Raw genomic sequence first — 27613 nt, forward strand, 5'->3', positions numbered from 1 at the left:
AAGTAAGAATAACGTTGGATACAACCCACAGCCAACTATGTTCTGAGTATACTGTATTACTAAGACTATTATAAATCAACTCCATCAGGATGCTTCAGTCTAGTGAATAGTGGAGGCAGGTACCTTCCCCCTATAAAATCTCTGCATTCATCATGATACATATGCCAGCTGCATGCCTAGCACTGATTGCACAATCAGCCACATGAGCTGGCAAGGAAGCAGCACATGCAGAACCCTCCCAGAGGGACCATTTGGATCAAATCATGCCCTCCATAGTGCATTCACACTTCTTAATAAGAACTATCTATGTGCAAGTGTCCTGGGGTTCCAACCACTGTGGGTTAGCATCGGGTGGCTTAAAAAACATTCTGCATTCCACAGTCATACAAAACAGACAGGCCTTTTGTTACTGGAAATGGATTTCAATGGTTGCCATGGAGGGAAAACATTCGTTTTCCTAGTTCAACCTTCCTCAACCTGGCGCCCTCCAGATGTGCTGCACTACAACTCCCATAATCCCAGCTGGCTGGGGGGTGATAGGAGCTGTAATCAAGCACAGTTGGGGAAGCCTGTCCTAGCTGATTTGGCCAGCTGTTTTGGCCCTTAGTTGGAGAACTCACACTGGCCACACCATATATCTGCATGCCAGAGGATTTGCCATCTTATACTCCAATGCAGGCTATGTTAAAAGAACATTCTTCCACACTTCCTTCTACTTTTTATATAGCTATATAATGCCTTGCTAAGCAGAGCATGAGCTCATGTATCCTGGATTACAACTGGTGATGATGAATGAGGCAGAAGAGACCAATATAGTATCAAACCTGAAGCTACAGTAATTTTGTCTTTAATTTAAAATGACATCTGTTGCAGCCAGCGCATATATGTTCCCTTGTGAAAACCAACTGAAGCATTACGTACAAGTGGGATCTGCAACAAAATGTTGCCGCGCAGTCCATTCCTGTTCAGTTCCTACTCTAGGATATTCCATTCCATTCTCCTTCCTAGCCAGTTTTACTTTCCTCCTGCCAACAGGCAGTCGATGTTCCAAGATCATGGCGCATGCCAAAGACCAAATCCCCCAGACAACAACTTCCATCATCCCCAGGCAGCATACCCATGCTGGCTGGGCATGATGGGAGTTGTAGTCTGGAGGGGGCTTTACATTGGAGAAGGCTGACCTATAGCAACCTTTACAGTCTGCTTTTAAAAGAGGAGGACAGTTGTGCACAAGAGTTCCAGCATAGTAAGGGGAGCCTGGACTTCTTACTAAACACCACCATCCCTTTCCACCCTTGCGGCAGCATAGATGAGCAGGGTGGATACCAGGAGCTCCTTAGGAACAGGACTATATAGTGATGACCTGCTCAGCTCCTCAACTGTCTTGCTTACAGAGTATGGAAAGGCTGAAAAAGAGACGTAGAGTTATGCAATTTTGCCAGGGCGTTTTGAGAAGAGCAAGATGACTCACAACGGGGCAAGGCAAAAGGGCAGGCAAGAGATGAACCCAGACGGCTGGCACCAGAATCAGGACTGAGCAGGCAGGTTTAGAAAATCCGACAGGATTCTCCACGAGCCACCCTCACACTCTGTAATCCAGTTCATGAGCACAAACAGTCAAATACAGATTCCTCAAGGGACCAGCTGGCATTTTGATCGGCACGTTTGTTCCTGCAGATTAGAGAGCCAAAGATCAAAGCTTAAGGGAAGAGCTTGTCATCTTTGGAAAGACTTCCCCTCCCCTTATTCTCCCTCAATAACATGACGCAGCATTTCCCTAATGTACAATTTGTATGATCTGCGTAAAGATCAGCCATGCCCGCTCTTTGGCTTGCTTCTCAGATGTCCAAGGGCTACTAACACCATGGGGGTAATTTAGTGGCACAATTCAGAAACTGAGAGCTGTATGACTTTTTTTCCTTTTAGTCAGACTGTGGATTCCACACTCTCCCTCTGGAAGTGGCCACCGGTGCAAAAAACCTCATGGGAACAATCACCTAAGGGTGCAATCTAACATAGTTAGACAGAAAAAAAAATCCTACAACTCCCATGGCTGGCTGGGGCATGCTGGGAGTTGTAGGTCTTCTTTTCTGTCTAAACATGCATAGGATTGCACCCCAAATGTGTTAAAGGCAGGAACAGCAGTTCTGAATCCCATATACCCCAGTTATGGTACAGTACCTATAGGGAGGAAGATTTATGTATCAAAATGTGAATGACAGTACTTGGTGATTTGATCCAGACAATATATTTTAAAAGTTTGGAAACATGCAGGCACTCTCTCAATGCATCTTTTGCTTTTAAAGTCTCTACTTCTGTTAGTGCGAAGTTGCCAAGACCACATGGGCCAGAGAACAGACTAGGTAAAATAAAGTGGGTGGCAAGGCCAGAAACCAGCTGCTCTTTGGCCTCAGTAGGGACTTGAAATATTTATGTACTTCCTCTTAAAAGGGCGCTAGGTTTTGACCACAAACTGTCTGCCTCCTGGTGAGTATGGGAATGAACAGGCTACAAAGCCCCTTCCTTTCAGAATGTGATGGCAGGAATGATCCAAGACTTATTTTCAAAGGATCTTTATTATAATGGATGACAACAAAAGGCTAAAACAAACATTGTGTAAATGCATGCACAAGCATTAGAAAAGATGAGAAAGTGTTTCTCTTGCTCTTCCTTCTCAGTCCTTTTGTCAGGTCCTACCCACCTTCTACACACACACACACACACACACACACACACACACACCTCATCTGTCAAAAGGAGCTGGGGAATGGAAAACCAGGGGTTGGAGGGGACGCAAAGCTCGGTCCATACCGAGTTCTCCACGAGCCATCTGGGAAAGGATCCCATCTACCTGTATAAGAAAGAATGGGGTAGACTTATCCAAGTCACGACCATTTTTGGGTCAGTGGGCACACAACTGGAATTTTGACAGAGTGCCATGGATGATCTCATAAAATGGCTACCATGGAGGTGGAACTTGTCCATTCATAAAATGGCTGCTATGGCGGGCATGGTTGGTCACAAAATGCTCATTTTCCAGAAGACAAACTGGTGATACCAAAAGAAAAGTAACTTGCCCAAGAACCTAAGCACAAGGCAGAAGTGGGGTGTGACTTCCAACACACAAAAACAATATTCTAAAACACACAAAAGCTGGCGCTGGATGACAGCACTTCGCTTTGCAACATGCTAGCCTCCCAGTTAAAAACCCATTTTTAAATTAATACAAATCTTAACAAAATAAAAATCAGAAGGGTCATGGAGTCTGGTGGGCACCAAGAGAGGTATCCATGGCACCACACTGGACACCCCAGCCTCATATACAGTCACTAGACTATTCAAGCCGCCCTCAGGGAATACATCATCCTCACCTCTTTAGTGGAAACCTTTTCCTCCCACATCTCCAAATCAACCAGACTACACTACGACTTAGATTGGGCGGCCCCATGCCATCTTGAACAACCTATTGCCCCATTCTGAGGCAGGTCTTCCCCTGGAAAAGGCTCAGGGATGGGAGTAACCCATAAGAAAAACCCTGCTGAATCGGCCCAAAGGCATATCTAGCACAGTACTGTTCCCCACCATGGCCAACCGGATGCCTCTGGGAAGCCCAGGAGGACAAGGGGGCAACAGTTGTTCCCCAGCAACTGGTATTTAGGGGCACAAGGCCTCCAATTCTGGAAATAGAATAAAGCCATCATGGCTACCAGCCACTGAGAGCCTTCTCCTCCATGAATTGTCTCATCCCCTTTTAAAGCCATCCAAGTTGGTGTGGCCATCATCCCATTCTGTGGCAGTCAAGTCCCCTCAAGCAAGGAGAATCTCCACAGCAATGGCCTTTGTCAGGCTAACAACAGCACACCGCTCCTGGAGACAAGGCCATGCCTCCTATTCCTTGACACTCACCCGCTGGGCATAAGCCTGGTCTTCTTGGGGCTGGTACAATTTCCTAATCTCTGTAGTCCTGCAGAGTGAGGAGAGGGCGGAAGAAAGATGTCAGCACCAGCTCTTTTGGAATGAGGGAAATGCTTGTTAAGACAGATGGCAACAACCCTTCCACTGGCCCCACCCCCTGTCTCTGACTGCCCATGGTTTAGTAAATCCTGGCTTTTGCACAGTTTCCCCCCCTGTTCTGAAAGGCTGAAATGCCTCTCCTAAAGCTTAGTTACTGACAGTAAGACCATTAAGCGAAAATAGGGCTGTTTTGACATTTTGGCCCAGCCCCTTTTGCCTTTGGTCTTGCCCACCACGGGAATGTGGGCCCAGAGAGCTTCTCCAAAATGGAATTCGGCCCTTGAGCTGAAAGAGGTTCTGCACCCCTGGTCTATAGCATCGGAGAATGATTGTTTCTATGTAAGCTGTAGACATATACAGAACTCAACTCCAAAATGCATTTCTGCACCCAGCGGCATAGAGTCCAGTCTTTTGCATCTCTCTCGCTCTCTCTTTTGTATGGAGTATATTCCCAATTTTGCTTGTACAAAAACAAAGCATTTATACCTTTGAGGCTGCAATCCTAGGTGCGCTTACCTGCGAAGAAGTTCCACTAAACAGAGTGGAGCGCGCATAGGATTTCACGGTAAATTTCATAAACATATAATACTGCTATTATATATGCTCAGTACATTTCAAGTGATCCATTTTATGTTAAGAGAGAAATCCTATGGCCCCCTAGACAGCACCTGGGTGGCCACAGGATACTTCCAATTCCTGGATCCGAGGTCGGGAGAGAACTGCGCCAGAGAGAACTGCGCTGGCTGCCTCTCCAAGGTCAGGAAGGGAAAGGGGACAGTTCTGTGGGTGGGGAAGCAAGGGAACTGAGGAAGCAGGGATATGAACTATCTGTAGAGCCCTCCCCTGGCTGGCGAAAATGCCCATCTAGCGAAAATGCAGAGAGCGGGGGAAGTGCGGAGATGAAGATCGCCTCCGTGCTGCTCCTGCTCTACATGAGATTCCCATCCGCCTCTGAGTTCGAATCCTGATAGAATTGCACCCTAAAGCAATAAAATCAGTTTCAGTCTGGTAAGAAAGCAAATACTGCATATATTTCAATTTCCCTGCAAAATTCCATTCCCCCCACCGAAAAAAAAGCAAACAGGAAAAAGCACCCCCCCCCCCCCCCGCATCAAAGTGTCTGGCAATATTAAATCTCTATTCTGAAACAGGCAAGTCTGTTGCACTGGAAGCAACAGCAAGATCCAATGGCACCCAATGCAGAGATGTAGCAGGATTAAACCCTGTTCCCCCTGTAGATGAATACGGCAGCCTTCCTCAACCCAGATGTGCTGGACTACAACTCCCATCACCTCCAGCCACCATGGCAGGGCGATGCTGGGGAAGGCTAGATTAAGGCACTGGCAGAGAAGGAATATCCAAGGATGCAGCCGGTAGCTGTGTATGTCTGGGTATACATAACAAACTTTGGGATCATAGGAAATTTAATTTGTTTCTCACGGATGTGCCCCAGGATACAGTTTGGGAATTACTGCCTCAACACCTCCCCTCCCTGCCTCGCCCGTACTATCACTAGAGACACAAACCAACGGCCCTGCTGGCTGGGAATGATGGGACCTGTAGTCCAGCACATCTGGAGGGCACCAGGTAGGAGAAGGCTGCTCTGCGATCTTTCCTCTCCCAGGCCTATGCTCTGGAGACTCACAGCTCTGCGGACAGGCTCTACTCACCGCCTTCTATCTTTGGAGGCACCAGCTGCAAGGAGCGACGGCTGAGATGTGCCATTCTGAAGAGGGCTCAGGCTCCTCAAGACATTCTGGGCTGAGCCAGCCCCGTGACCTTTCCCTTGAATTTGCTGGCACAAGAGACATCGCTTTGGCTTCTCTCGGTTCCTGTGGCGGTGAACCAGGAAGGCGTTACATGCTGGAACGGGGCAGGGGATCCGTGAGAAGGAGTGCAGGAAGTGAGGTTGCTTTACCTGAGCACACAGTCTACGCAGATGTAGTTGTCTGACAAGCCCTCAGGGACAGAGATGTTTAGTGGGGGCAGGTGAAAGGGGACGAGGTCCTTTCCATCCTGGACGCAGACCAAGCCTCCCCGGAGCAGCAGAGGAGCCCAGCTGGACGGGGGGCGGTACAGGACCATGCCATGGACCACACACCAGCCCCGGACCATATCTGAAACGAAAGAAGGCTGGCTCAGCAGCACCCTGCAGAGACTTGGCTCCCTTGATGCCCCTTCACCCAATTTGGCAGAGTCCAATCTGCCATCTTCTAGCCCAGTCCCAGATGCCTTCCTCTAAGGCATGTTGATTTTCTAGCCTTAATTCCATCACTTTGCCACAGAAGAGCGGGTCACCTGTTTGAAGAGCTGTTTTCTCTTCAGAGGGCTCAGTTTTTACATCTTTGGTCACATCCAAATGGGGGACTGCTGGAAGGGCCTGGATATGAGAAAGAGGAATTTCACCTGACGTTATGCTTTTCCTTATTATTTATTGCTATTTTTATATCTCGCCTTTTTTCCTTCTTGCGAGAAACCCAAGGTGGCTTACATGGTCCCCATAACAACCTTGTGAGGTAGATTAGGCTGAGAGTCAGTGACTGGCCCAAAGTCACCCAGTGAGTTTCATGGCTGGGTGGGGACTAGAACCCAGATCTCCCAAGTCCCAGTCCAGCACTCTAACCACCACACCAGCTCTCCAAAGCGCATCCTTTCCCCCAATCCTCCCCATGGCTACAGCGGCTTCTTCCCTTCCGCCTTACTATGCCAGCCCAATTTGGCTCCAAGCCATTTTGGACCCCCATCAGCGCTGCCCCTTTACCAATCCCTGCCCTCTCACCTTTGGCACACCTCCCTCACTTTGACAGTAAGCCATTTGAGCCTTTGGGTCATGGCTGGCACATAAGCGGGAGCAGTAAGAATGCAAAAGCCCCGCTGGGCCAGGGAACAAGGGGCCATTGAGTCCAGCACCCTCTTTCCAACAGTGACCCAAAGCAGAGGCTTTTGGGATGCTGACAAGGAGAGTGCAGAGGCAGCAGCCTTGCACTGTTCTTCGTTCCCAGCGTCTGGTATTCAAAGGTAGACTGCCTCTGAACATGGAGGCTTCATCTAGCTATAAAAAGGTGAAGGTAAAGGTGTCCCCAACCAGTCGTGTCCGACTCTAGGGGGTGGTGCTCATCTCCGTTTCTAAGCCGAAGAGCCAGCGCTGTCCGAAGATGCTTCCGTGGTCATGTGGCCGGCATGACTGAACACCGAGGCGCACGGAACGCTGTTACCTTTCCCACCGAGGCGGTACCTATTTATCTACTTGCAATTTCTTGCTTTCGAACTGCTAGGCTGGCAGAAGCTGGGACTGAAGACGGGAGCTCATTCCGTCACGCAGCGCTCGGGTCTTGAACTGCTGTCCTGCCGACCTTCTGGTCTGCAGTTCAGCGTCTTAACCACTAAGCCACCGCGGCCGCACTCATCTAACTATAACAGCTCACAAACACAGATGAACCCAATCATCCTAGAGAACTCAGAAATTGCTATATGACCAGTGGAGGCTGGTGGCTTCAATGTCAGTGGGGCAGTGAATCTACCCTGGGTTCCAGTCAGAACTCTAAAGGGGCTATCCAAGGGGCTCTGTAAAGGGCATTCCACCTTGTATAGCTCCTTTAGAGTTCTGACGGAAACCTGGAGCAGACTGACAACAGAGCCTCCTCTGCACATGACTATAAGATACGTGCCTTACAGTGAGGAAGGCCATTGCTCCAACTCGCCTTGACTGGCAAGGTCTTCCCAAGCCATCAGGCAGAAGCCTCTCTCTGACAGAGCAACGGCCTGATTTCATTTCTATGCTGCCCAACAGTCAAAGCCCTCTAGGCGATTGGCAAAAATGAAAACCCTAAAAATACAATTTAACGACATAATGTAAAACCACTCACATACAAAAACAGAAAACAATTTTGCAAAAACAGTAAAAATCCCAGGACCGGTTAAAGATCTTATCATATGCTGTCAAACCCCTGGGAGCAGAGAAAGGTCTTAACCTGGTGCTAGAAAGGTGATAATATGGGCCTCACTGGGGAGAGTGTTCCACAATTGCGGGGATACCACCGAGGAGGCCCTCTCTCTTGTTGCCATCCTTTGAACCTCCCTCAGCAGAGGCACTTGGAAGAGGGCCTCAGATGAAGATTGTAGTGTATGGGTACGTTCATACTGGAAGAGGCGCTCCATCAGGTATTGTGGCCTTGAGATGTAAAATTTGTCCCCAACTGGAGATGCCAACAGTTTACAAAGCATAAGCTCTGCCAGTGACTCTCATCAAGTGTTGCCGCTTCTCAGTACTGCCAACATTCCCATGCCCTTCCTTTGGAGTTCCCATTTCCACCCCAGACTCAGGATTTTTCCACTCCACCAATGGCTGTGCAACACGGCGGGATTTCCTCTCGAGGTCCCACCATCCTAGCGCTGGGACCACTAACCCCAGGGTTGTGCCGACACCCTTCATTCTTGCTTGCGTCTTCTTTTGCATCACCATTGCTGGCCATTTTCCACTGAGGTTCTCCATGGTAAGCTTTCAGCCTTTCCACAAGTTCAGCATTCTGGGGGGAAATAAGGGGAGAAACAGGCAGAGGTACGAAGTTAAACAGGCACAGCCAGCTGCAGGCTTGAGGGGAACCTGGACAAAGGGCCAGGCTTACCTGGCCGCAGTGGCGGGCAGCAGCAGCACTCCAAGCAGTACCCCTGGGGAGGTGCTATTGGCTAGGGATGATGGGAGTCTAGTATTCTAGTGTTTTAGTTCTTCTTTTAGCACTATTGGCTAGGGATGATGGGAGTCATAGGCCAAAACATCTGGAGGGCCACAAGATGCCCGCTCCTGAGTACCAGGTGGCTAGGAGCTGCCAATTTAATTGCCCACAAAACTTCAGAGAGATGCTACGTTAAAATGGCAGCTAGACCCTGATGTTCGAAGCATTGGGGCAGAAAAAAATGTAAAGCTTCCCCCAGCATGTACTAGTGGTGGAGCCTGCCAGGTTGTTGGGGCTCAGGGCAACTAACCAAGGATGCCAGGTACAGGCACCGGCCCTGTTAATAGCAGCTTTGGATTAAAAAGCTAAGGGCGCCATCCTATGCATGTTTAGACAGAGAAAAGGCCTACAACTCCCGGCATTTTCCAGCCAGCTGGGGAATGCTGGGAGCTATAGGCCTTTTCTCTGTCTAAACATGCATAGGATTGTGCCCTAAACCTCTTTATCCTGCCTAACCAATGTATACACATGTGTGTTCTCACACAATCCCTATTCAGGTGTTCAAAAAAGGGTTAAAACCAGAAGGTGAGGAGAAGGAGTGCTCCAGCCCCAAACCAGAAGACCCGTCACCCTCCAAGAATTCAAGGTGGCAAACGCAATGCAGGCTGGAGTGCTCCTTTTCCTCATCCATTAATTTTAACCCCTTTAAAAACATCTGAATAGGGCTTTAGTCTCTCTTTGAAGTCTCCCAACATTTTGAAGGGCTTTCTGTGGTCACCATCAGCAGCTGGATATTACCACATAACAGCTTTCTCCTAATTGGCTCCCTCCAGATATACTAGACTACAACTTCCATCCTCCCCAAGGGGTGATGGGTGTTGTAGTCCAAAACATCTGGAGTGCACAGAGTAGGGGAACGCTGCTACGCAGAATATTCCCCACCCCAAGGAGGGAGAAGTAATTCATTTCATTCATTTATTGCATTTCTATACCGCCCAATAGCTCAAGCTCTCTGAATGGCTCACAAAAATTAAAACCACAAATACAGCATAAAAACAATATAAAATATAAAAGCATTAAAACTACAGTATAGAAGTACAACCAGCATAAAACCTAGCAGCAATGCAGAATTTAAAATACAGTACCAAACTGAAAACCAAAGAGCTAAAAGACTAGAATGCTAAAATGCTAAAATTCCTGGGAAAATAAAAAGTTCTTCACCTGGCACCAGAAAGAGTACAACGTAAGTGCCAGGCAAACCTCTCTAGGGAGCTCATGCCACAGCAGAAAAGGTCCTCTTTCTAGTAGCCACCCACCTCACTTCCTTTGACAGGGCTTCCCAGAGAAGGACCTGTGAAGATGATCTTAGGGTCCAGGCAGGCACATATGGGAGGAGACAATCCTTCAGATAACCTGGGCCCAAGCCGTTTAGGGCTTTGAATGTTAATACCAGCACAAAGAGAACAGCAACTTAACTCCCTTGATCTCACAGCTCTTTCTGAAGATCTAACCAAAAGCTTCTCAGGACCAAAATAGACATTACTTTAAATCCATATCTAGCTATGTCTTTGTCTTCATCTTCACTCTAGAGTAGGCATGGGGGCGGGGAATGATCTGGATATGGTGCATAGGCTTTTAGGATGCAGATTGTGCCTCCTGCATGATGCATAGGGGGGCTTTTAGGATGCAGATTGTGCCTCCTGTACCCTCTCTAGAATAAAAAAGGATGTAGCTGCTAGATACAGATTTAAAGCACTGTCTGCCGTGACTCTAGGCAGAAAAGAACGCATTGTTAGACTAGGAGCTTTTGATATTCTTCTCTCCCTCCGCCCTTCCAGGATAAGTAAAAATCTAACCAGAAATTATGGCTGCATATGGTATGGGCACATATAGAGTCCAGAGTTCCTGCACATACAAGTGAACTGTAAATGACCCTAGACGGGCCCAAGACATTTTGATGCCTTAGGAGCAGCAAATGGTGACCCTCTCCCCAGTAAAAGTTGTACTACTCCAAGCCAGCCAAGTTATTTTGGTGTAGAATGGCTGCAGTTGCTTCCGAATACATAGGGCGTCCTGTTTAGCCATCTAAATGCAGAAGAGGAAAAAGTGATGCAGGGACATAATGAAATTGTGGACTGTGCGTGGAATTGTGCATGGCCGTATTCCCTGCTATTATCCAACAGCAGGGTGGGGGGCGGTGACGACAGGAGAGAATGTTCAGGAGGAACTGGGACAATCTCCTCTCACCTTCCCTGTGGCACGAAGACCCAGCTTCTTACATTGGTGCTGGAGCTGGGCCCTTTTTAGGGCACTGTAGTCCACCGAGGAAGTTTCATCAGCCAGTCGACCTGACAGGCCCTTGGCTGGAGTGTGCAGAGGTGGGGTGGAAGCAGATCTGGCTGCTTTGCGGCCCTGGCGGAGCATTCCAGGAACTCTAAACCATAAACAGAAAGAAGAAGGCAGGAAATCAGAGCGGGACAAACCTGTGTCTATTCTTCTCCATCCATGTCCAAGATAATTGGCCAACTAAAGCTATCAACAGCCTCCACTTACGGCAGGGATGGGGAACGTGTGGTCCTTCAGATGTTGTTAGACTGCAACACCCATCAGCCCCAGCCAGCATAGCCAACAGTGAGGGATGGGAGTTGCAGTCCACCAACATCTAGAGGGTCACACATTCCCTACTCCTGACTTATGGGATCGGCAAATGGTTGGCAGAGATGCATTTCTCTCTCTCTTTTTTAGCAGCTTGACTAAATCCACTGACGTGGTGGCTCCCAGGCATCTTCTCCACCCCCTTCACCAGGATAGACAAAGTGGTGCCCTCCAGATGATCTGGACTACAACCCCCATCAGGCCCAGCCAGCATGGCCAATAGTCAGGGATGATGGGAGCTGTTATCCAAAACATATGGAAGGCCTACCCCTGTGCTTCATCTTCATGGGGTCCCCCTAAATTACAGAGGGGCTCAGATGAAGAAGCAGAAGGGAGGTGATGCTTAACTCATACCAAAGCCAACCGTCTGTGCCACAGAGCAACCGCTCGTCTACAGACTTTCTACCTTCTTGGCAAACAAAGTTGAAGGACTGCTAGTTTAGGTAACCAAACACACCGATGCTGTATAAGAGGTTACATTTTAATCATGACCATATGCTGTATATTGCAATAGCCTCTAACACAAACCATCCTTGTACTGTGTGAAAAGAGCTTAGAACTACAATGCTCATCAATTTCTTTCCATAGCTGGGAAGCGGGGAGGGGGGGCACTGCTTTCTGGGAAGAATATTAGCCAACTTGTTCCGCTACTTCCTGTGAGAAGAGCAGAAGGCCTGAGGAGATGAAGGGGCAACTTAAGACAAGAAATATGCAAAAGTGGCTGATCATATACACACACACACACACATATATATATATATACACACACACACACACAAGTGGGGGGATGTCAGTAAAATAAAAGTTCTGCTGAAAGGCAAGACCCAGCGGTAGCTAATCCCTATGGTTGCTGTACGTACCCTGTGCTGTAGCAAATGACACCAAGACCAAACGCATACTTTCCCCCATATATTCTTGCTATGTCTGTACTTATGCACTTCTTCTATCCCTAGTCTATCTGCATTTGCTTTGGGGTCTAGTTGCGGCGATGCAACATCTGGAATTCTGCAGTTGCTGTGGAGAGGGAACCAAGACAGGCAGTTCAGTAGGTACAAGTAGGGCCTGCAACAAAATTTGGAGCAAGGAATGCTCCTGTTCAGCGTTCCAGTCAGCCAGCCAGCCCGCCCGCCTACTCCGCATATGTGGTGGTGAAACATTAAAGAAAGCATGGGTTACGGCAGTTTTCTTCATGCTTCCACCTTCAGGGCAGTGGCGGCTCCAGGGTTTTGAGGGCCCTTGGGAGAGACACCCTCAATAGGCCCTCTCCTTCAGTGACTCTACCTTCTCACCACCATTGTCTCCACCTGCTCATGCTCCTCTTCGTCATCATTGCTATCACTTGCTTGACAAGTAGAGAACCGGTGAGTAAGTAGGCAGTGATATTTACTGCTCCTTCTTCTCACCCCAAACGTTGTCTGGGCCAGAGTGAGAGGCAAGTGAACAAGTAGGTCAGAATACTGAAGAGGAGGAGCAACTCCAGGGGCTCTTGCCAGGAGCCCCTACTGGGGTGTGGATCCTTGGTAGGTACCCAGCCAAACCTACCCTTGATGGCAGCCCTGCCTCAGGAAATACTTTCTGCATCTGTTTGGTGCATGCTGGGAATTATAGGACTTTTTTTTCTGTCTAAACATGCATAGGATTGCACCCTAAGTGGTCTAGGTGGCAGTGCCTGGAGCCAAAGTGTCTCCTGCTTGAAAAATAGTGAAGATTACTGGAATATCCAAACACTGAGGATGGGCCATAAATAGAATGTCCCCGGTTCAGTCCCTGGTATCTCTAGCTAAGGCTGGGAAGGACCCCTCTCTGAAACCCTGGAGAGCCGCTGCCACTCAGGGTACACCAGAGAGCCTATGCCTGCCCCTATCAAAATGTTGGAGGACTACAAATCCCAGTCACTGACAATTGACTGTGCTGGCTGGGGCTGATGGGAGCTGGAGTCCAACAACATCTTGAGAGCCACAGGTTCCCCACCATGGTGTAGACAACACTGAGCTAGTTGGATCAATGGTTTGATCTGTTATCAGGCATCCACACTGAGCCCTCCAGACCAACATTATGGCAAGGGAGTGTCCAACCTAGCCCCATGCATCAGCCAGAGAGGGAGAAGCTGCAGGGAGCTCACTTCACACTGTCCTGCCAGAAGAAACACGCTGCTGCAGCTGACAATTCCCTGGGACTACAGACCCTGGCCTTATTCACCAGCTGGAGAACCAGGGCTCACTGGGCCACTGCACTCCCCGCTTCCAAGGATAAACATCATGGCAAGCAGGAGACCAACCTGGCCTCATACATCAGCCAGAGGAGGAACAGCTGCAAGCGGTTTGTTTTGCACTTCTCTGTTAGAACAAACACCTACAAGAACTTTGAAACTAAGAATTGGTGCCTGAGTTTTGCTTTTTTTCCCTCCTCCCTCCCAGTCCCTTTTCCTTTTATGCTGTGTCTTATATATTGTAAGCCTGAAGGCAGGGACTGTCTCATTATTAATCTTTTTAATCCTCTCTGGGAGTCTTTTTCAGCTGAAGAGTGAGGTAAAAGTGCTACAAATAATTAAGACTGCGAATGTGACAAGGGTGAACCTGTTAAAAGTATAAGCCCGTCTTCTATAAACAACCAGCATGGTGTAGTGGCTAGAGTGCTGGAATGGGAGCTGGGAGAGCCGGGTTCTAGTCCCCACTCAGCCACAGAAGCTCACTGGGTGACTTTGGGCCAGTCACAGACTCTCAGCCCAACCTACCTCACAGGGTTGTTGTTGTAAGGATAAAATGGAGAGGAGGAGGAGAATGTAAGCCGCCTTGGGTTCCTTGCAAGAGGAAAAAAGGCGGGATAGAAATGCAGTACATAAACCAGTCACATGTGTTATTGTAAAATGCCCAAGAATTCAAAGCAAAAAAATAAAGACTTTGTTTAAAAATCTAAATGGTTTTAGGCATTACTTTCCATAAACCAAGGTGGTTGTTCTGCATAGAACTGAGGTTACCCCCAAAATGTAATAAATAGCAGTCAAAAGCAAAATGACATGTCAGCAGGAGATGAAAGGGGAGAAGTGTAGAGCATCCTATTCTGTACGTTTTGACTGATTTTGCAATTTCATCATAAGTATTACTCTGCAATAAAAGTAAGAAAATCCAAGGTTTATTTGGTTTTTTTTAAATACACCTTCCTTTCTCCACACACACATTTGAACGTTACAGGATAGCTGGCAGGAAGTCCCTGATTCAAAAGGATTAATCCCAGAATGCCGCAGCTCCATGGGATGCAAGGAAAAGCTAGATCAGGCGCGTTCCTCATTTTTTGCATTTTTACCCGATCACCCACCCTTCAGCCGTGTAAGAAGAAGACACAAAAATATAATAGTGGAACAAAAGCTAACAACCATCCATCGGCATTCTCGGTGATACACATACCCGTTACCATATAACCGATTCAGCTAAGAAAGCCAAAAGCAGCCCACCGGAGCTGTACTGCAGGGTTAGGAAAGCTTGAAGAGCTGCGACTCTCAGAGCGAATGACCATCTCGATTAGAAAATGAGACTACCAAAAGGCCCCGTACACAGGACTAGGAACTTGGTAGAAAGAATATAAGTCGGCGGCAGCAGATATAGGGAAAGGAACGTAGGGACTGCTTATAGGGTATTCGAAAGCATTGCACTTCCCACTGAAATCATATGGACTGTAGCGGTTTATAAACTCCACCTTTTAGCAGCGGAGAGAATAAGAAAAAAACGCATTAAGAAAAGCGGGGTGGGGTGAGGAAGCGAGACAAGACGGAAGAGGAAAAGCCCACCTCCGCTAACCTCGGCTCTTGCTGCTGCGGCTCGCTCTATCTGCAGGTCCCCCGTTTTTCAAACTGCGCGGACTCTTTCCCCCGGCTCTCACGCGATCACGCCCCCCTCGGCCGTGGTTCTTGTGCGCCTGCGCGGGCCGGTCTTTCCTTCCCGATAGGGCGGGTCGAAAGTTAAGATGGCGGCGCCCATCTGGCCAGGAGGGGTGCGGGAGGCGTGAGCGACAGCCGTCTGTCCTTCCTTCGCGTGCAGGTAATGCCCTCGTTTCCTCGGCGGCTGCCTCTGCTCGTAGCTGTCGGTCCCCTTGGCGGGCGTGCTGCTACGGCCCTTTGCCGCGCTCCCTCCTTGAATAGTCCCTCTTTGGGGCAGGCTGCAAAGTCCTGTGCGCGCTTACGGAACTCGGTGGAGCTTCCTTCTGAGGAAAGGTTGCGCTGCAGAGCTGAAGGGAAGCACGGGCTGGCTTCTGGCCTCTCCCCTCGGCCAGGGGATCCAGGCCGCGGGAAAGCGGCACCCTCTGTCAAAACGTCAGGGGGGAAACCAGCCTGGCCCTTCCACCTGCCAGAGAAGGAGCTGCTGCTGCAAGGCTTGCTTTCCTCTTCCCTCCCTACTCCTTTCCCCTTTTGTATCGCGTCTCTTAAGACTGGGAGCCTGCAGACTTATCTTTCAATATCTGTACAACACTTAGGACACAATCGTATGCATGTTTAGGTAGGGGAAAAAGTCCTACAACTCCCAGCATGCCTCTAGCCAGCCATGCTGACTGGGCATGCTAGGAATGGTAGGCCTTTTTTTCTTTCTTTCTAAACATGCATAGGATTGCACCCTTAGGAAACTTAGGCACTTTATAAGTATTCAATTCAGAGCCGGTCCTAGGAAAAATAGTGCCCTGGGCATCAGCTTTCATCAGGAATGGAGAAGGTATCGCCCTCCAGATGTTGTTGCTCTGCATCTCCCATCATCTCTCACCATTGGCCATGCTGGTTTGGGCTCATGGGAGATGCAGTCCAGCAACATCTGGAAGGCCACACATTCCCCACTCCTGTCTTACAGCTTTCTTATTCAGCCTGTAGAGCTTTTATTAAAATAACCTTAATGGAAGAGAGTTGAACTCTGGTGAAATAGATGCACGGTTGTCAGCATATTATGCACAGTTTTTGGGATTGCTAAAATTAATTAGTGCTTGTCAACAGTTTTCAGTACCTTTGGCTTTTTTCTTACATTTAAACAATGTAAGGGAAGTACATGCTGTTGTTTTTAAACTTTTACAAGAATTGCAATAAGCATTTCCACATAATATAACATTTAAATCACAACAAGAGAGCAACTCTGTGCCCACCAGACAGCTTGGAGCCAGGAAACTGCTCTCCCTGCTCCCGCCCCCTTGTAGACAGCACAGAGAGAACCACACCAGCTACCTCTCCATGCACGGAAAATGGAGAGCGGAGATGGGGAAAAGGGAGAATTCCTGGGGGTGGGCACAGGAGGAGACTGGGGCGGCTGCCTTATGTTGTTTCCTATGGCCATCCCAACCTCCTTCCCTCCTACTCTGAGGTACTGCTGCTAGACAGGTGCCTGTCTAGCAGAAATGCAGGTCGGCTGGAGCACGGAGCCTCTGCCCTCCTCCCGCCCCGCAGTGGATACTCAGCAGCCTCCTGAGCTCGGAGGCTGCCAACTATCTGGATAGGATTGCATCCTAAGTGTGCTTAAATACTTGTGGTGTCTGGGACAAAACATTAACAAGGGGTACTTCTTTATAGCTTTATTTACTATGTAAAAATAATATAAACACCGCTGAATTAAATCACTCTCTAGGGCATCAGAAAAATTTCCGATGCCAACTGAAATTTTTCCAATGCAAATGACTCTATGTAAATTAGCTTAATTTGAAACGGAAAATTTTCCAAATCATATTGTGGCCTCTCCAGTTTCTCCCCTACCTGCCCACTGGAACACTCCCTTTTCCCCCTCTCCAAGGTTCATTTTCTGACCTTGGAGAGGCAGCTGGCATGGTTCTCCCCGTGCCAGCTGCATGGGATTTCCAGCTGCCCCTACTGAGGTCAGAGGGCTGTCTCCAACCTCCGAAGGGTTTTTCCAAGTCATCTTGTGGTCCCTGGGCCACCATGGGATTTCTCTTGGAGGGTGCAATCCTACAGGGATAGTCGGCCGCCTCTGCTCAGAGGCAGCCAACTATCCAATGCAGGGCAGGTGGAGCACTGAGGCGCTTGTCTCCTCCAAGCTCTGGCTGCCCTGCATTTTGGCTGTCTAGTTAAGGGGTGGGGTGAGGACACTGCCTAGCGGCCATAGGATTGCTCCCTAAGAAATGAAGAATTTTTTCTTAGAGTATGCAAGTGCCCTTATTTTATGTATGAATTTATTTAAAATATTTTTCTCCCACTTTTCAGAGTGGCTCACACACCCAAGCATTAAAAACAGTAATCAACACTAACTGTTAAAAAACAATAATAAATGGCCCAGCCTCAATCTCATCCCTGATGGGTCTGTGCACACAAGACATCTTGGGAGGACCCCCCCCCCCCCGAAACTCTTTGCAGTAACAAAAATAGCCTTTGCAAAAGAAGGCTGAGCTATAGAACCCTTGTCTTTGACAGATTAGGTTTCCAACAAGGAGCTTTTGGCATGGGGAGTACCGATCATGCAACTCCCAAGTTCTAATCTGAACAGGTACAATTCCACACTTCCAAAAAGGCTGTAAGACAAATGATTCTTCCACACAGTGCATAGTTAAGCAATGGAATTGCTTTCTACAAGATGATGTGATGGCCACCAACTTGGATGGCTTTAGAACCAGATTAGACAGATTAATGGAGGATAAGGCTATCTATCCCTGTTAGGCATGGTGGCCACATATTCCCTCCAGTGTCTGAGGCAGTCTAAATACCAGTTGCTGGGGAACATAAGCAGGAGGGTGTTAGTGTACTTGTCATCTGTTTTGCCATTCTGGAAACAGAATGCTGGGCTAGACAGGCTTTTGGTCTGATCCAGCAGGGCTCTTTTTATGTTCTTATGGTCCTCCTGAATGTGTAAATCAGATGCGCACACTGCTTTGTGTTCTGTAGAACACTGCCAAAGCATCCATGATAGAAGGTGTTCTGCAACAGGGGTAGGCAACCTGTTCCTTGCCAGATGTTTTTGACTAAAGCTCCCATCATCCCTGACTACTGGCCATGCTGGCTAGGGTCTATGGGTGTTGAAGTCCAAAACATTTGGAGGGCATCAGGTTGCCTGCCCCTTTCTACTGTAGATGTTCTAGTGTCTTTCATAGGAACCAGTCTTAAGGAGCACTATCCCAGTGTAGAGGTTTCGTATGGACACACCTGTAGTTTCCATGTTTATTTTATTTTTTTTTAACATATCAGCCTCCTTTCCTGAAAGAACGCTGGGACTGGGTGTGATGCATAATAAAATAATGAAATAACCTTGGTTGTCATATAGTAATGCGCCAACAAAGAGCACAGTTCCCAGGAGCCCAAATATATTATCAAAATTCAATTTATGGCCCACATTCAAATTTAGACACATTTTCACTTGCCTCCTAAAAGGATTGTCTCATTTGGGAGAAAATTCCTGAAGGTAGGCACCACATTGGAGATGGTTCTGGACCTCATGAACCCAACCACCTGAATAAATGGGACAAAGCCAAACCCTTTTCTGAAAAGCTCAGCAAATGAGGGTGGAAATCTTCCTGAAGCTACACTTAGCCCAGGCTGTTTGCTCACTTATTGTCTTTGTCTTTAAATGGGAATATTTCACTACTAGAAACTCTGAAAGCAACATTGTTTTGTTAAGCTAAAGAATTGCATATCTCTTGGAGTGGTAATGATCACAGTGAAGTTGAAAGTGCTTTATGTTTTTTTTACAGGGTTGCTGATATATGCTGCAGAATGTGGTTCCTTTACCATAGATTCTTCACATGTCCCTTGTGTTGGACAAGACAATTAAATGGAGCGCTGGGCTCAATTAAGTGGCGGAAGAGGCTATTTCCAAGATTCATCAGATCTATTTATAGTGAAACAGGGAAGTGGGAAAGAAACTATGGATTGGAGACTAGGAAGAAAGTTGAAAGTTGGTGGCATTCAAGAATAAAGGATCAGTTTAACAAAACTGCAGAAATAGATGTAAGGATTATGGCATTGTTCAAGTTCCCTTCTTTCCCCTCTGTTTTAGCTGCTCTTGGAAACTTTAATGACTGTGTATACGATAGCCCAGTATTTCCTAAACTTTGTGAAACTCTGCCTGCCCTTTAGATTTTTCTCCTTTGTTTCCCCATTGATATCTTTTTGCATATACCTGTTCAACTTCTAAATCATCCTTCCCATGGGATAATTTAGAACAGGGAAGGGCAACTAATGTGGGTTTGGGGGCCACAGGGGCCTGCACCCTTCCCTGCTGCTGCCATTTGATGGTGTGGTAGTGGCAAAAAGCTGCGTTTTTTGGTGGCAGGCAGCGGGGGGACGACCAGGGGGGGTATATGAGCCCTGTGGGCTGTATGTGGCCCACCGCTGATTTTGAATGACAGTTGCCACTCACTGTCTTCATGTGTGACAACCTTCAGCTCATGCTGTATCATCTTTAGTCTGAAATAACTGATTTACACCAGTCAGTGCTGGAACATCTTCCTCCTTTCCTGCAACTCCAGCGGATTGTGATCCACATTTTCAGGAATCCCAACCTTTGACTATTTATAGCCTGTCATCAATTAGATGTGCAAGGTTGTTTTGATTCTTTCGCTGAGTGCATGCAGCCCATCACCCTGTTCGGAAACACTGCTGGAGCTATATGTATATAGTTTATCAAGCATCCCCAGTTCTCAGCCAGCTGTAACACAAATGCAAGAAACACGTTAAAGATTATTATTGTTGTTTTACATTTACTTCCCGCCCTTCCTTCAAGGAGCTCACGGGTTAAGCCATTTTCTCTGTGAGGTACATTGGGCTGGGAAATAGTGGCTAGTCAACCAGTGAGCTTCTTGCCTGATTGGGGATTTGAACTCAGATCTCCTAGCACTCTTAACCGCTATGCCAACTTTCCCCAACTCATTGCCCTCCACATGTGTTGGACTACATCTCCCACCACCCCTTTCAAAGCTAGCTGTGTGGCACTCAGAAATTCACCTGGTGAAGCTTTTCTGTCTTTGCATTTCCATGCTGGAAAAGCTTACTCATTAAAATTTTGCTTTTCATACAGCTGTTAAAGGCAAAGGAGCCGTGTCAGGCCAAAAAAAATTGGCAATCTTACTTAACAATTGATGAGATTTCCTCCCATGCAAAGGGCATGTGGAAAGCTCTTTGTGAGATTTGAGCGGTGGTCTACGGTGAATCTTTGCTGGCAGTGTGGGAAAATATTTGTTTAGGACACAATTCTATGCATGTTTAAACAGAAAAAGTCCTGCAACATGCTGGCTGGGGAATGCTGGGAGTTCTAGGTCTTTTTTCTGTCTAAACATGGATAAGATTCTGCTCTTAAGCACTGAATGGTTGAACGAGTGTTTGCAAACTCATTAATAGTGAGCCATTTTAAGTCCAGAAATCAACTGACAAATGTAAGTAAGTCCCAGTTCAAATGAGGGGTCAGGGTGATTCTAGACGTTAAGCCTCACGGACTGAGCTTGTGATATTACGGTGAAAATGGCAGAAACTACTCTTCATGGAAATGATACGTGGATCATTCTCTAAATGGATGTGTTTCAAGGAGCCAGCCATAGGTCTACTCACACATGTGAATCTGGCCTAAAAGACAGCAAGGTGTGTCTGGAGGTTCTCATTCTAGGCTTGATCCTGGATTCGAACCAAACAGAGGAAAAGAGCAGGTGCAGAGCCAAAGAATCATCTGCGCTAAAATGCTTCCTGATTATACTAGGGTCCAAAAATGTTTTATAAAATCAGGATCCTGGTATATATTTGAAATCAATTGTTCATCATGGAAAAGTGTTTCCCAGAGAAGTGCAGCGGGATTTGCAAAGTGGTATGAGTCACACAAGCAAGAACAGTAGGGCTGTGAACTGATTTAAGGAATGTTTAGGGCTACTTCCAGATGAGACTTTTATTTTGGAATCACTCTGCCTCATTCATAGAAATTTTACAGGGGTAGTGGGGTTGCCCAGGTGACTTTGTCTTCCACTTGTGTTCTGCCACATTTTCTTACCACTTCTATCTTCTTTCCACAAGAAATCTGTTAAGGAGGGAAAGACTGAATAGCTGCACAATGCCTTTTGACAGGTAGTGCTAGGAACCGTTCATCTGGAAGCACCCTAGTTGACTAATCCTATGTATTTTAATAGGTTAGCATTACATATTAAATACAACTGCATATTACCAAAATTTCAATATAAATGACTTCGGGATATTGAAGAAAGTACGAGAACTTACAATTTAATAAACAAAAGCTATTACTTGTTATGAGAAGAAAAGTCATAGTTAACATTTTCTTTGTCTTTCCCTATTATACTCAGAATTATGGCATTAATGGCTGGTTCGCACATAACAACAACCCAGACTATGGGTTGAGTATGGGTTATCGTTGAATCATGGGTTGTTGTTACGTGCGAATCCTACACTATGGCTTAACTATGGGCTATTAATCACAAACAACCCAGGAAGAGAAACTATGGCTTGTTAAGTTGTGAACTCTGGGTTGTTTGCGGTTAACAATGCAGAGTTAAACCAGAATGCAGGGTTTGCACATAATGACAACCCATACTCAACTTGTACTCTGGGTTATCGTTATGTGCAAACCAGGTCTAAATTTCTGTTCCAGTTGTTAAAATTCACCCTCAGTTCAGTTTCATCCTCTATCAAATTTGTATCCCTACATTAAAGTTAAGGAATATAAAAAGAAAGAAAACTGATAAATGACTTAATAAACCCCCAAATGTGGTAAGTAGTTTTTTCCCCCAGGTTATAGCTTAAAGACATTTTGTTTGTTTGTTTTATGTCCAGAAATCAAGACCAAAGTTTTATGTCCTGTCAATGTTTCCATATCCGTCTGGAAAGCTCCACATGGGCCACGTTCGAGTCTACACCATAAGTGATACCATAGCACGGTTTCAGAAAATGAGAGGATTACAGGTATCTGTTACTGGATGGTCCTATTATTTGTTTGAATAATGCTTAAGGTGGACAGAATATATGAGTATTTTGGAGAATGACAAAACACATTCAGGAACAGATTAAGTCAGAAACTGTTAAGGGAGATAGCAGTTAATTATAATAAAGCATAAATTGTGAGGACCTAAATCAGATTATAAAATAATTAGTGGCCATGTTATAAGTGACTATTCAGCATAGTCCTCTTTCCAGATTGCTTGCAGAGCACCTTCTCTCTGTTCTCTAATCTCACCCACCCTCTTTTTGCTAAGAACAGCATATGTAATGTAAAAACAGCATATCCATCAGCCTGGACATATAACAAACTCTATTTTTCCTCTGAATGCCTAAGCTTGATTAAAACACTGTGCATTTTGCAAGCTTGCAATGATTTTCAGCTATCTGGCCCAGCAAAAGTATCATTTCATCTATTCTGTATGTCTCATTCTGTGGAACAAACACCCTGAGAATGGGGGAAAGTGCCTATTGAAAGTAATGGTTCTATCTAGAATTCCCATTAAAATATACTGTGATCTGATTGGTTATCTAGCTTTCTGCAGCCTACCTCACACCAAGTAACCTCTGTGAAGTACAATAATGATCACGAAAAACAAAATGGACATTTCCAAGCGTTTCTGACATTGTGTTTCTCTCCTCCCAATTCTCTCTCCCTATTGTCTGCACAATTTGTGAATCTCTCTCTCTCCCTCTCTCTCTCTCTCTTATATCTATTTATCTGCCAGTCTGTCCTGCATTTCTTTGGTGACCGTGCACTTCTCCATTGTACAAAACCATTCCTTGAATGTTTCTCCAGTTCTAATTTTGTGGGGTGGTACAGAGCAGCAATGCTACACCTTTTCCTGCCCTGACACTTTAACACGTTTGCATTATTTGGAGGTTCTGTTCTCACTGTACTGGAGCACACATCTATTTTTATGGAAAGGAATGAGGTGGGAAATGATTTGGCAGCATTGGCAAGGTGTCCACCTCCATCCCTTTTGATGTTGATCAGGGCTTGTAGAAGTATTGCACTAAGTTGTGGTTAGAACATCCTTTCTTTCTTTTTGGATCATGCAGAACATCCCTTGGGTTTTATTTATTATTTGATTTATTAAAACTTTTAAAAATACATTGCGGAAACTAGGGCCATGTATAAATGTGATTGAAATAATACAGAGTCCAATAAAAACCCTAAAACCACATCATTGTGATAAAAGTAGAGAAGGCAGCAAGTACAACAGAACAGACAGAACCAACCGATTAAAATGCCTGAGTAAATAAAAAGCTTCTGAGCTGTCGCTGAAACAATCACAATATTGGCAACAGTCACACCTCCGTGGGGAGGATATTCCATAGTTCATAGAATCATAGAATCATAGAATAGTAGGGTTGGAAGGGGCCTACAAGGCCATCGAGTCCAACCCTTCTCAATGCAGGAATCCAAGTCAGAGCATCCCTGACAAATGGCTGTCCAGCCTCGTCTTGAAGGCCTCCAGTGTGGGAGAGCCCACCACCTCCCCAGGTCATGGGTTCCATTGTCGTATTGCTCTGACACTCAGGAAGTTTTTCCTGATGTTCAGCCGGAATCTGGCTTCCTGTAACTTGAGCCCATTATTCCGTGTCCTGCACTCTGGGATGATCAAGAAGAGATCCTGGCCTTCTTCTCTGTGACAACCTTTCAAGTACTTGAAGAGTGCTATCATCTCTCCCCTCAGTCTTCTCTTCTCAAGGCTAAACATGCCCAGTTCTTTCAGTCTCTCTTCATAGGGCTTTGTTTCCAGTCCCCTGATCATCTTTTTTGCCCTCCTCTGAACCCTCTCCAGTTTGTCTGCATCCTTCTTAAAGTGTGGTGCCCAGAACTGGACACAGTACTCCAGATAAGGCCTAACCAGTGCTGAGTAGAGGGGAACTAGTACTTCCCGGGATTTGGAAGCAATGCTTCTAAGAATGCAGCCCAAAATAGCATTTGCCTTTTTTGCAGCCACATCACATTGTTGGCTCATATTCAGCTTGTGATCGACAACAATTCCAAGATCCTTTTCACTCGTAGTGTGGTTGAGCCACGTATCCCCCATCTTGTAACTGTGCATTTGGTTTCTTTTTCCTAGGTGCAGAACTTGGCATTTGTCCCTATTAAATGCCATTCTGTTGTTTTCTGCCCAGCGCTCCAGTCTATCCAGATCACTTTGAATTTTGTTTCTGTCTTCCAAAGTATTAGCTATCCCTCCCAAGTTGGAATACCACAGCTGAGAAGGTGCTCTTCTTTGTTTACACATAAGGATGTACCCGAGATACTTGGAGAAGAGCCTTCCCTTAAGTCACAGGCATGTTGGTACAGGGAGAGGCACTCCTGCAGATATTTGCATCCCAATCATTGAGCAGGGGGTTGGACTCGATGGTCTTATAGGCCCCTTCCAACCCTACTATTCTATTATTCTAAGCCATTTAGGGCTTTAAAGGTAAGCACCAGCACCTTCAGTTGGGTCTAAGTAAATACATAGGCAACTTGTGGTCCTTGGCCTAATTTCAAAAGCCCTCTGTCAGTGATCATCAGATTTCTGGCAAGAGCAATCTGTGCCTCCCTTGGCAGTCTGCTGGGTGAGCGGGAAGGGGAGGGAGAATGAAGGGCTGGGAGAGAGAGAGAGAGAGAGAGAGAGAAAAGGGGCAGAAAGAGAGAGAGTGGTTCTGCCCACCGCTGGCATGTGGCCTCCAGCAGAATACTCCTGAGGGAGTGCAGTTCTTGACAGAAAAGCAGTTCACCACTCTGCTATCAGGACACGAAGAACCAAGGGAAAATGGAGTAGCATATGAGTAGAGAGGAGATGAGGCGCTTAATACCATATAAGGATGTGGGAGGGTGCTAGGGACTGACATCTCAGAGCCCTAATTGCAATGGGGCAAACTTGAGATAGGGGATTTCGGGTGGCACGTGCAGAGAAACCTGCAAGTTGGAGAGGCAGGAGAGAGAAGAAAAGAATCAGCACAGATATTCCCTATTCCCTCTCTTGCCTCTCCAGGAGAAGGAGATATTGCCTTCTCCTTCTCTTGGAGCAAAGGAGAAAAGGAGGTTCTCCTCCTCCTCAAGGTGTTGGAAGAGGCCTTCCTTGTTGCCAGACCTCTAGCATTGCTTGAGTTGTCTGCCATATGGAACTAGCAAGCGGAGCCCTGTAGGTTCCTGGGGCCTTCTGTGCTACAAGTCTCCCTTGGGTTAGGGTTGAAGAGGGAACATGCAGTGGTGTGTTCTCTTAAGTCTCTAACTATACTGAAGGCAAAATAATGACGGAGGAAGGAGAACTGGGGAAGAGTGTTAGGAGGGGGAAGCAAAGTTAATTGTAGGTAGCACGGTGAAAATGGAACTCTCTGAAGACCAAGAATTCCTTCTAAAATATTGGTTTGGGGGGGGATTCCCCTCCCGCTCAGGACATATATAACAAAAGGGGATCTATGTTAGGCTTGTTCTTAACCCTGACGGTGGTGTGCAAAATAGAAAAGAAAATCTAGGTTTTTAAGCTTCCCTTGTGCAAAAGTGCAGGGTGTAAATGAAACGACACGTTGAAATCCTGGGTGGAGATCTCTAACCTTTACTAATGCTAGCATTCATTGCTTTAGTTTTCTGGCATGGTGCTCTACCCTTGCCAGGGGCTATGACAGGCCAAATAAAGGGGTGCACCAGGATGGCTTGCACACAGAAGGACTAGGTATAGAGTAAGGCTTTTGCCTACATCTAGATGTTAGCACACTTCTTTAGGTGCTGATACTAGGACACACCATCTGTCAAAAGAGGAGAGCTGGTGTATGCTGCTGCTCCCTTTCTCTGTGCCTCCTGCGTAAGATTTTGCTTTGCACAGTCTCACAGAGAGAGTGAAGCTTCTAGAGTCAAGATGCTAAGGAATATATTTGAGATAGCAGTGAGGATGAGCTCCTCAGTAACAGGCTCGGTGTAGACAGCACTGAACTAGAGGAACCAATTGTCTGTCTTGGTGTAAGGTTGCTTTCTATGGTCCTAAGTAACCTAAAAGTTAAAAGAAAACTTGGGTCAGCAAGAGACCATAATTATTTTCTTCTCCTCTGCTACCCTGTAGAGCTTCTGTGCTGAGTGAGCTTTGGTGCCTCCAGACAAGGCTTTTAATATGCAGTCACCATGCTTCCTTCATGTGTTTTTACAGGAGGTCCAGCTGATGTGGTAAGCCAATTGTAATCCTGCTGTGTTTTCCCACTGCTACTTCCATCCTTTTTCATAATCTAAAACATCCATTAAAGAGGGAAAGAGAATAATAGCAGTGCAATCTCTTTGCAAGTCTGGATAGGAAAATATGAGATTGAAATGTAGTGGGATGAGTTGTCCCTGGGGAAGGTGGAGGATGTGTTGGAAATGCCCCACTTTTCTCTGTTGCTTACTGCACATTTCTGGTTTCAGAGCCATTTCATGTCCTGTACTGCAAGTTCTTTCCCCTGATCTACTGGCTCTCAGCTGTAATTAATTGCTTCCTGGAATGAGGTTTCCTCCATCTGAACACTTCAGTTAGCTATTTAATTAGGAGATTACATTGGAAACAGCAATGCTGACTTCTAAGTACAGATGCGTACGTTCTGGCTGTAATCCTGTAAGGCTGCAATCCTCTAGTTGTATGCTGCAGTCACTATTCTTTAAAATTATTATTACCATAATTTTTTGCAGTTGTGTTGTGGTAGAATAGCACAACTAACAAGCAAGGACAATCAACCCCACAAGTTTTCTAGCTTGGTTGTTGAAACTGACTAGATCAGGTTGTCTGACTAGACTGGGTTGTGAAATTGACTAGAGATTGGGCATTCTCTTTGATGGGACTTAGAGTTTGATCTGAACCATGTTTATTCAGAAGTAAGCTTAGCTGCAGTCCTTTTGCCTTGTCATCTTTTAAATTTTTTGCAGTTGCACTGCTTCAAAAACTGTACACAAACACCAAGGTGCTAAAATGGTGTTAAGAAACACCCACTTCAAAACACCAGGAGAAGGGTGTGTGTGGCAACTACTGAGAAGTGGGGACAATACTGCCCACATAGCTATGTTATGCCCAGTGTGTGGATGGAATATAGTGAGATGCACACACCAAAAAAAAAAAAAAGGCACTAGACCCCTGAAATGTGGATAGTCAATTACAATTCCAGTTGTAGTTTACACAGAAGAGCAGTGATTGGTAGCACTGGGGTCTCCATCTGGAAGTACCCTTTGTTGGAAAGGGTTCTTCTTGTGGTGATTGATCAGTCCTGTTGAGTGGAGTTCAGACTGTTAAGATGATACCTCACTGGAAACAGACCATTTGGTAAGCTGGTTAAGGATGCATTGGTGCTTTCCTTCTAAGGAAACTGACAGGTTCAAGTTAAGAAAAACATGCAAATTAGGGTT

At 46.4% G+C, this 27613-nt stretch overlaps 2 protein-coding genes across 7 annotated transcripts in view; one reads left to right on the forward strand and one right to left on the reverse strand.

The window, feature by feature from the left end:
- Positions 1–2564: 2564 nt before the first annotated feature.
- Positions 2565–15241, reverse strand: LOC146344739 (uncharacterized). Of its 2 annotated transcripts, none has more exons than XM_084858124.1 (8): positions 15137–15241; positions 10935–11121; positions 8421–8540; positions 6313–6394; positions 5933–6131; positions 5685–5846; positions 3907–3964; positions 2565–2851 (listed from the first exon to the last, which is right to left on the reverse strand). In XM_084858124.1, exons 2-8 carry the CDS (start codon positions 11109–11111, stop codon positions 2744–2746), a joined length of 906 nt encoding a protein of 301 aa, XP_084714250.1. In that variant the 5' UTR covers positions 11112–11121; positions 15137–15241; the 3' UTR covers positions 2565–2743. The 2 variants fall into 2 exon arrangements, with proteins under 2 accessions (XP_084714250.1, XP_084714251.1); XM_084858125.1 differs by having other exon boundaries at positions 15127–15241.
- Positions 15242–15276: 35 nt separating this feature from the next.
- Positions 15277–27613, forward strand: part of LARS2 (leucyl-tRNA synthetase 2, mitochondrial) — a 101756-nt gene continuing 89419 nt past the window's right edge. For 4 of the 5 annotated variants that reach the window (XM_084858119.1, XM_084858123.1, XM_084858118.1 and 1 more), the window contains exons 1-3: positions 15277–15376; positions 19005–19260; positions 22081–22209. In XM_084858119.1, the coding sequence (XP_084714245.1) occupies positions 19027–19260; positions 22081–22209 (363 nt within the window). In that variant the 5' untranslated portion in view covers positions 15277–15376; positions 19005–19026. Of the gene's footprint in view, positions 15377–19004; positions 19261–22080; positions 22210–26309; positions 26411–27613 lie in introns of all 5 variants that reach the window. The other variant, XM_084858121.1, reaches the window with a different exon arrangement.

The sequence above is a fragment of the Heloderma suspectum genome, chromosome 5 (assembly GCF_057233095.1).
Source record: "Heloderma suspectum isolate Gila_16-S chromosome 5, 16-S_ref, whole genome shotgun sequence".
NCBI lineage: Eukaryota > Metazoa > Chordata > Lepidosauria > Squamata > Helodermatidae > Heloderma > Heloderma suspectum.

Excerpts from the sequence above, each read along its gene's own strand:
- LOC146344739 (XM_084858124.1), bottom strand. The coding sequence starts at position 11,111 with ATGCTCCGCCAGGGCCGCAAAGCAGCCAGATCTGCTTCCACCCCACCT. Across the intron at positions 5,847-5,932 it reads TGCGTAGACTGTGTGCTCAG|GAACCGAGAGAAGCCAAAGC; the intron begins GTAAAGCAACCT and ends TCACCGCCACAG. Across the intron at positions 2,852-3,906 it reads ACCAGGCTTATGCCCAGCGG|GTAGATGGGATCCTTTCCCA; the intron begins GTGAGTGTCAAG and ends TTTCTTATACAG.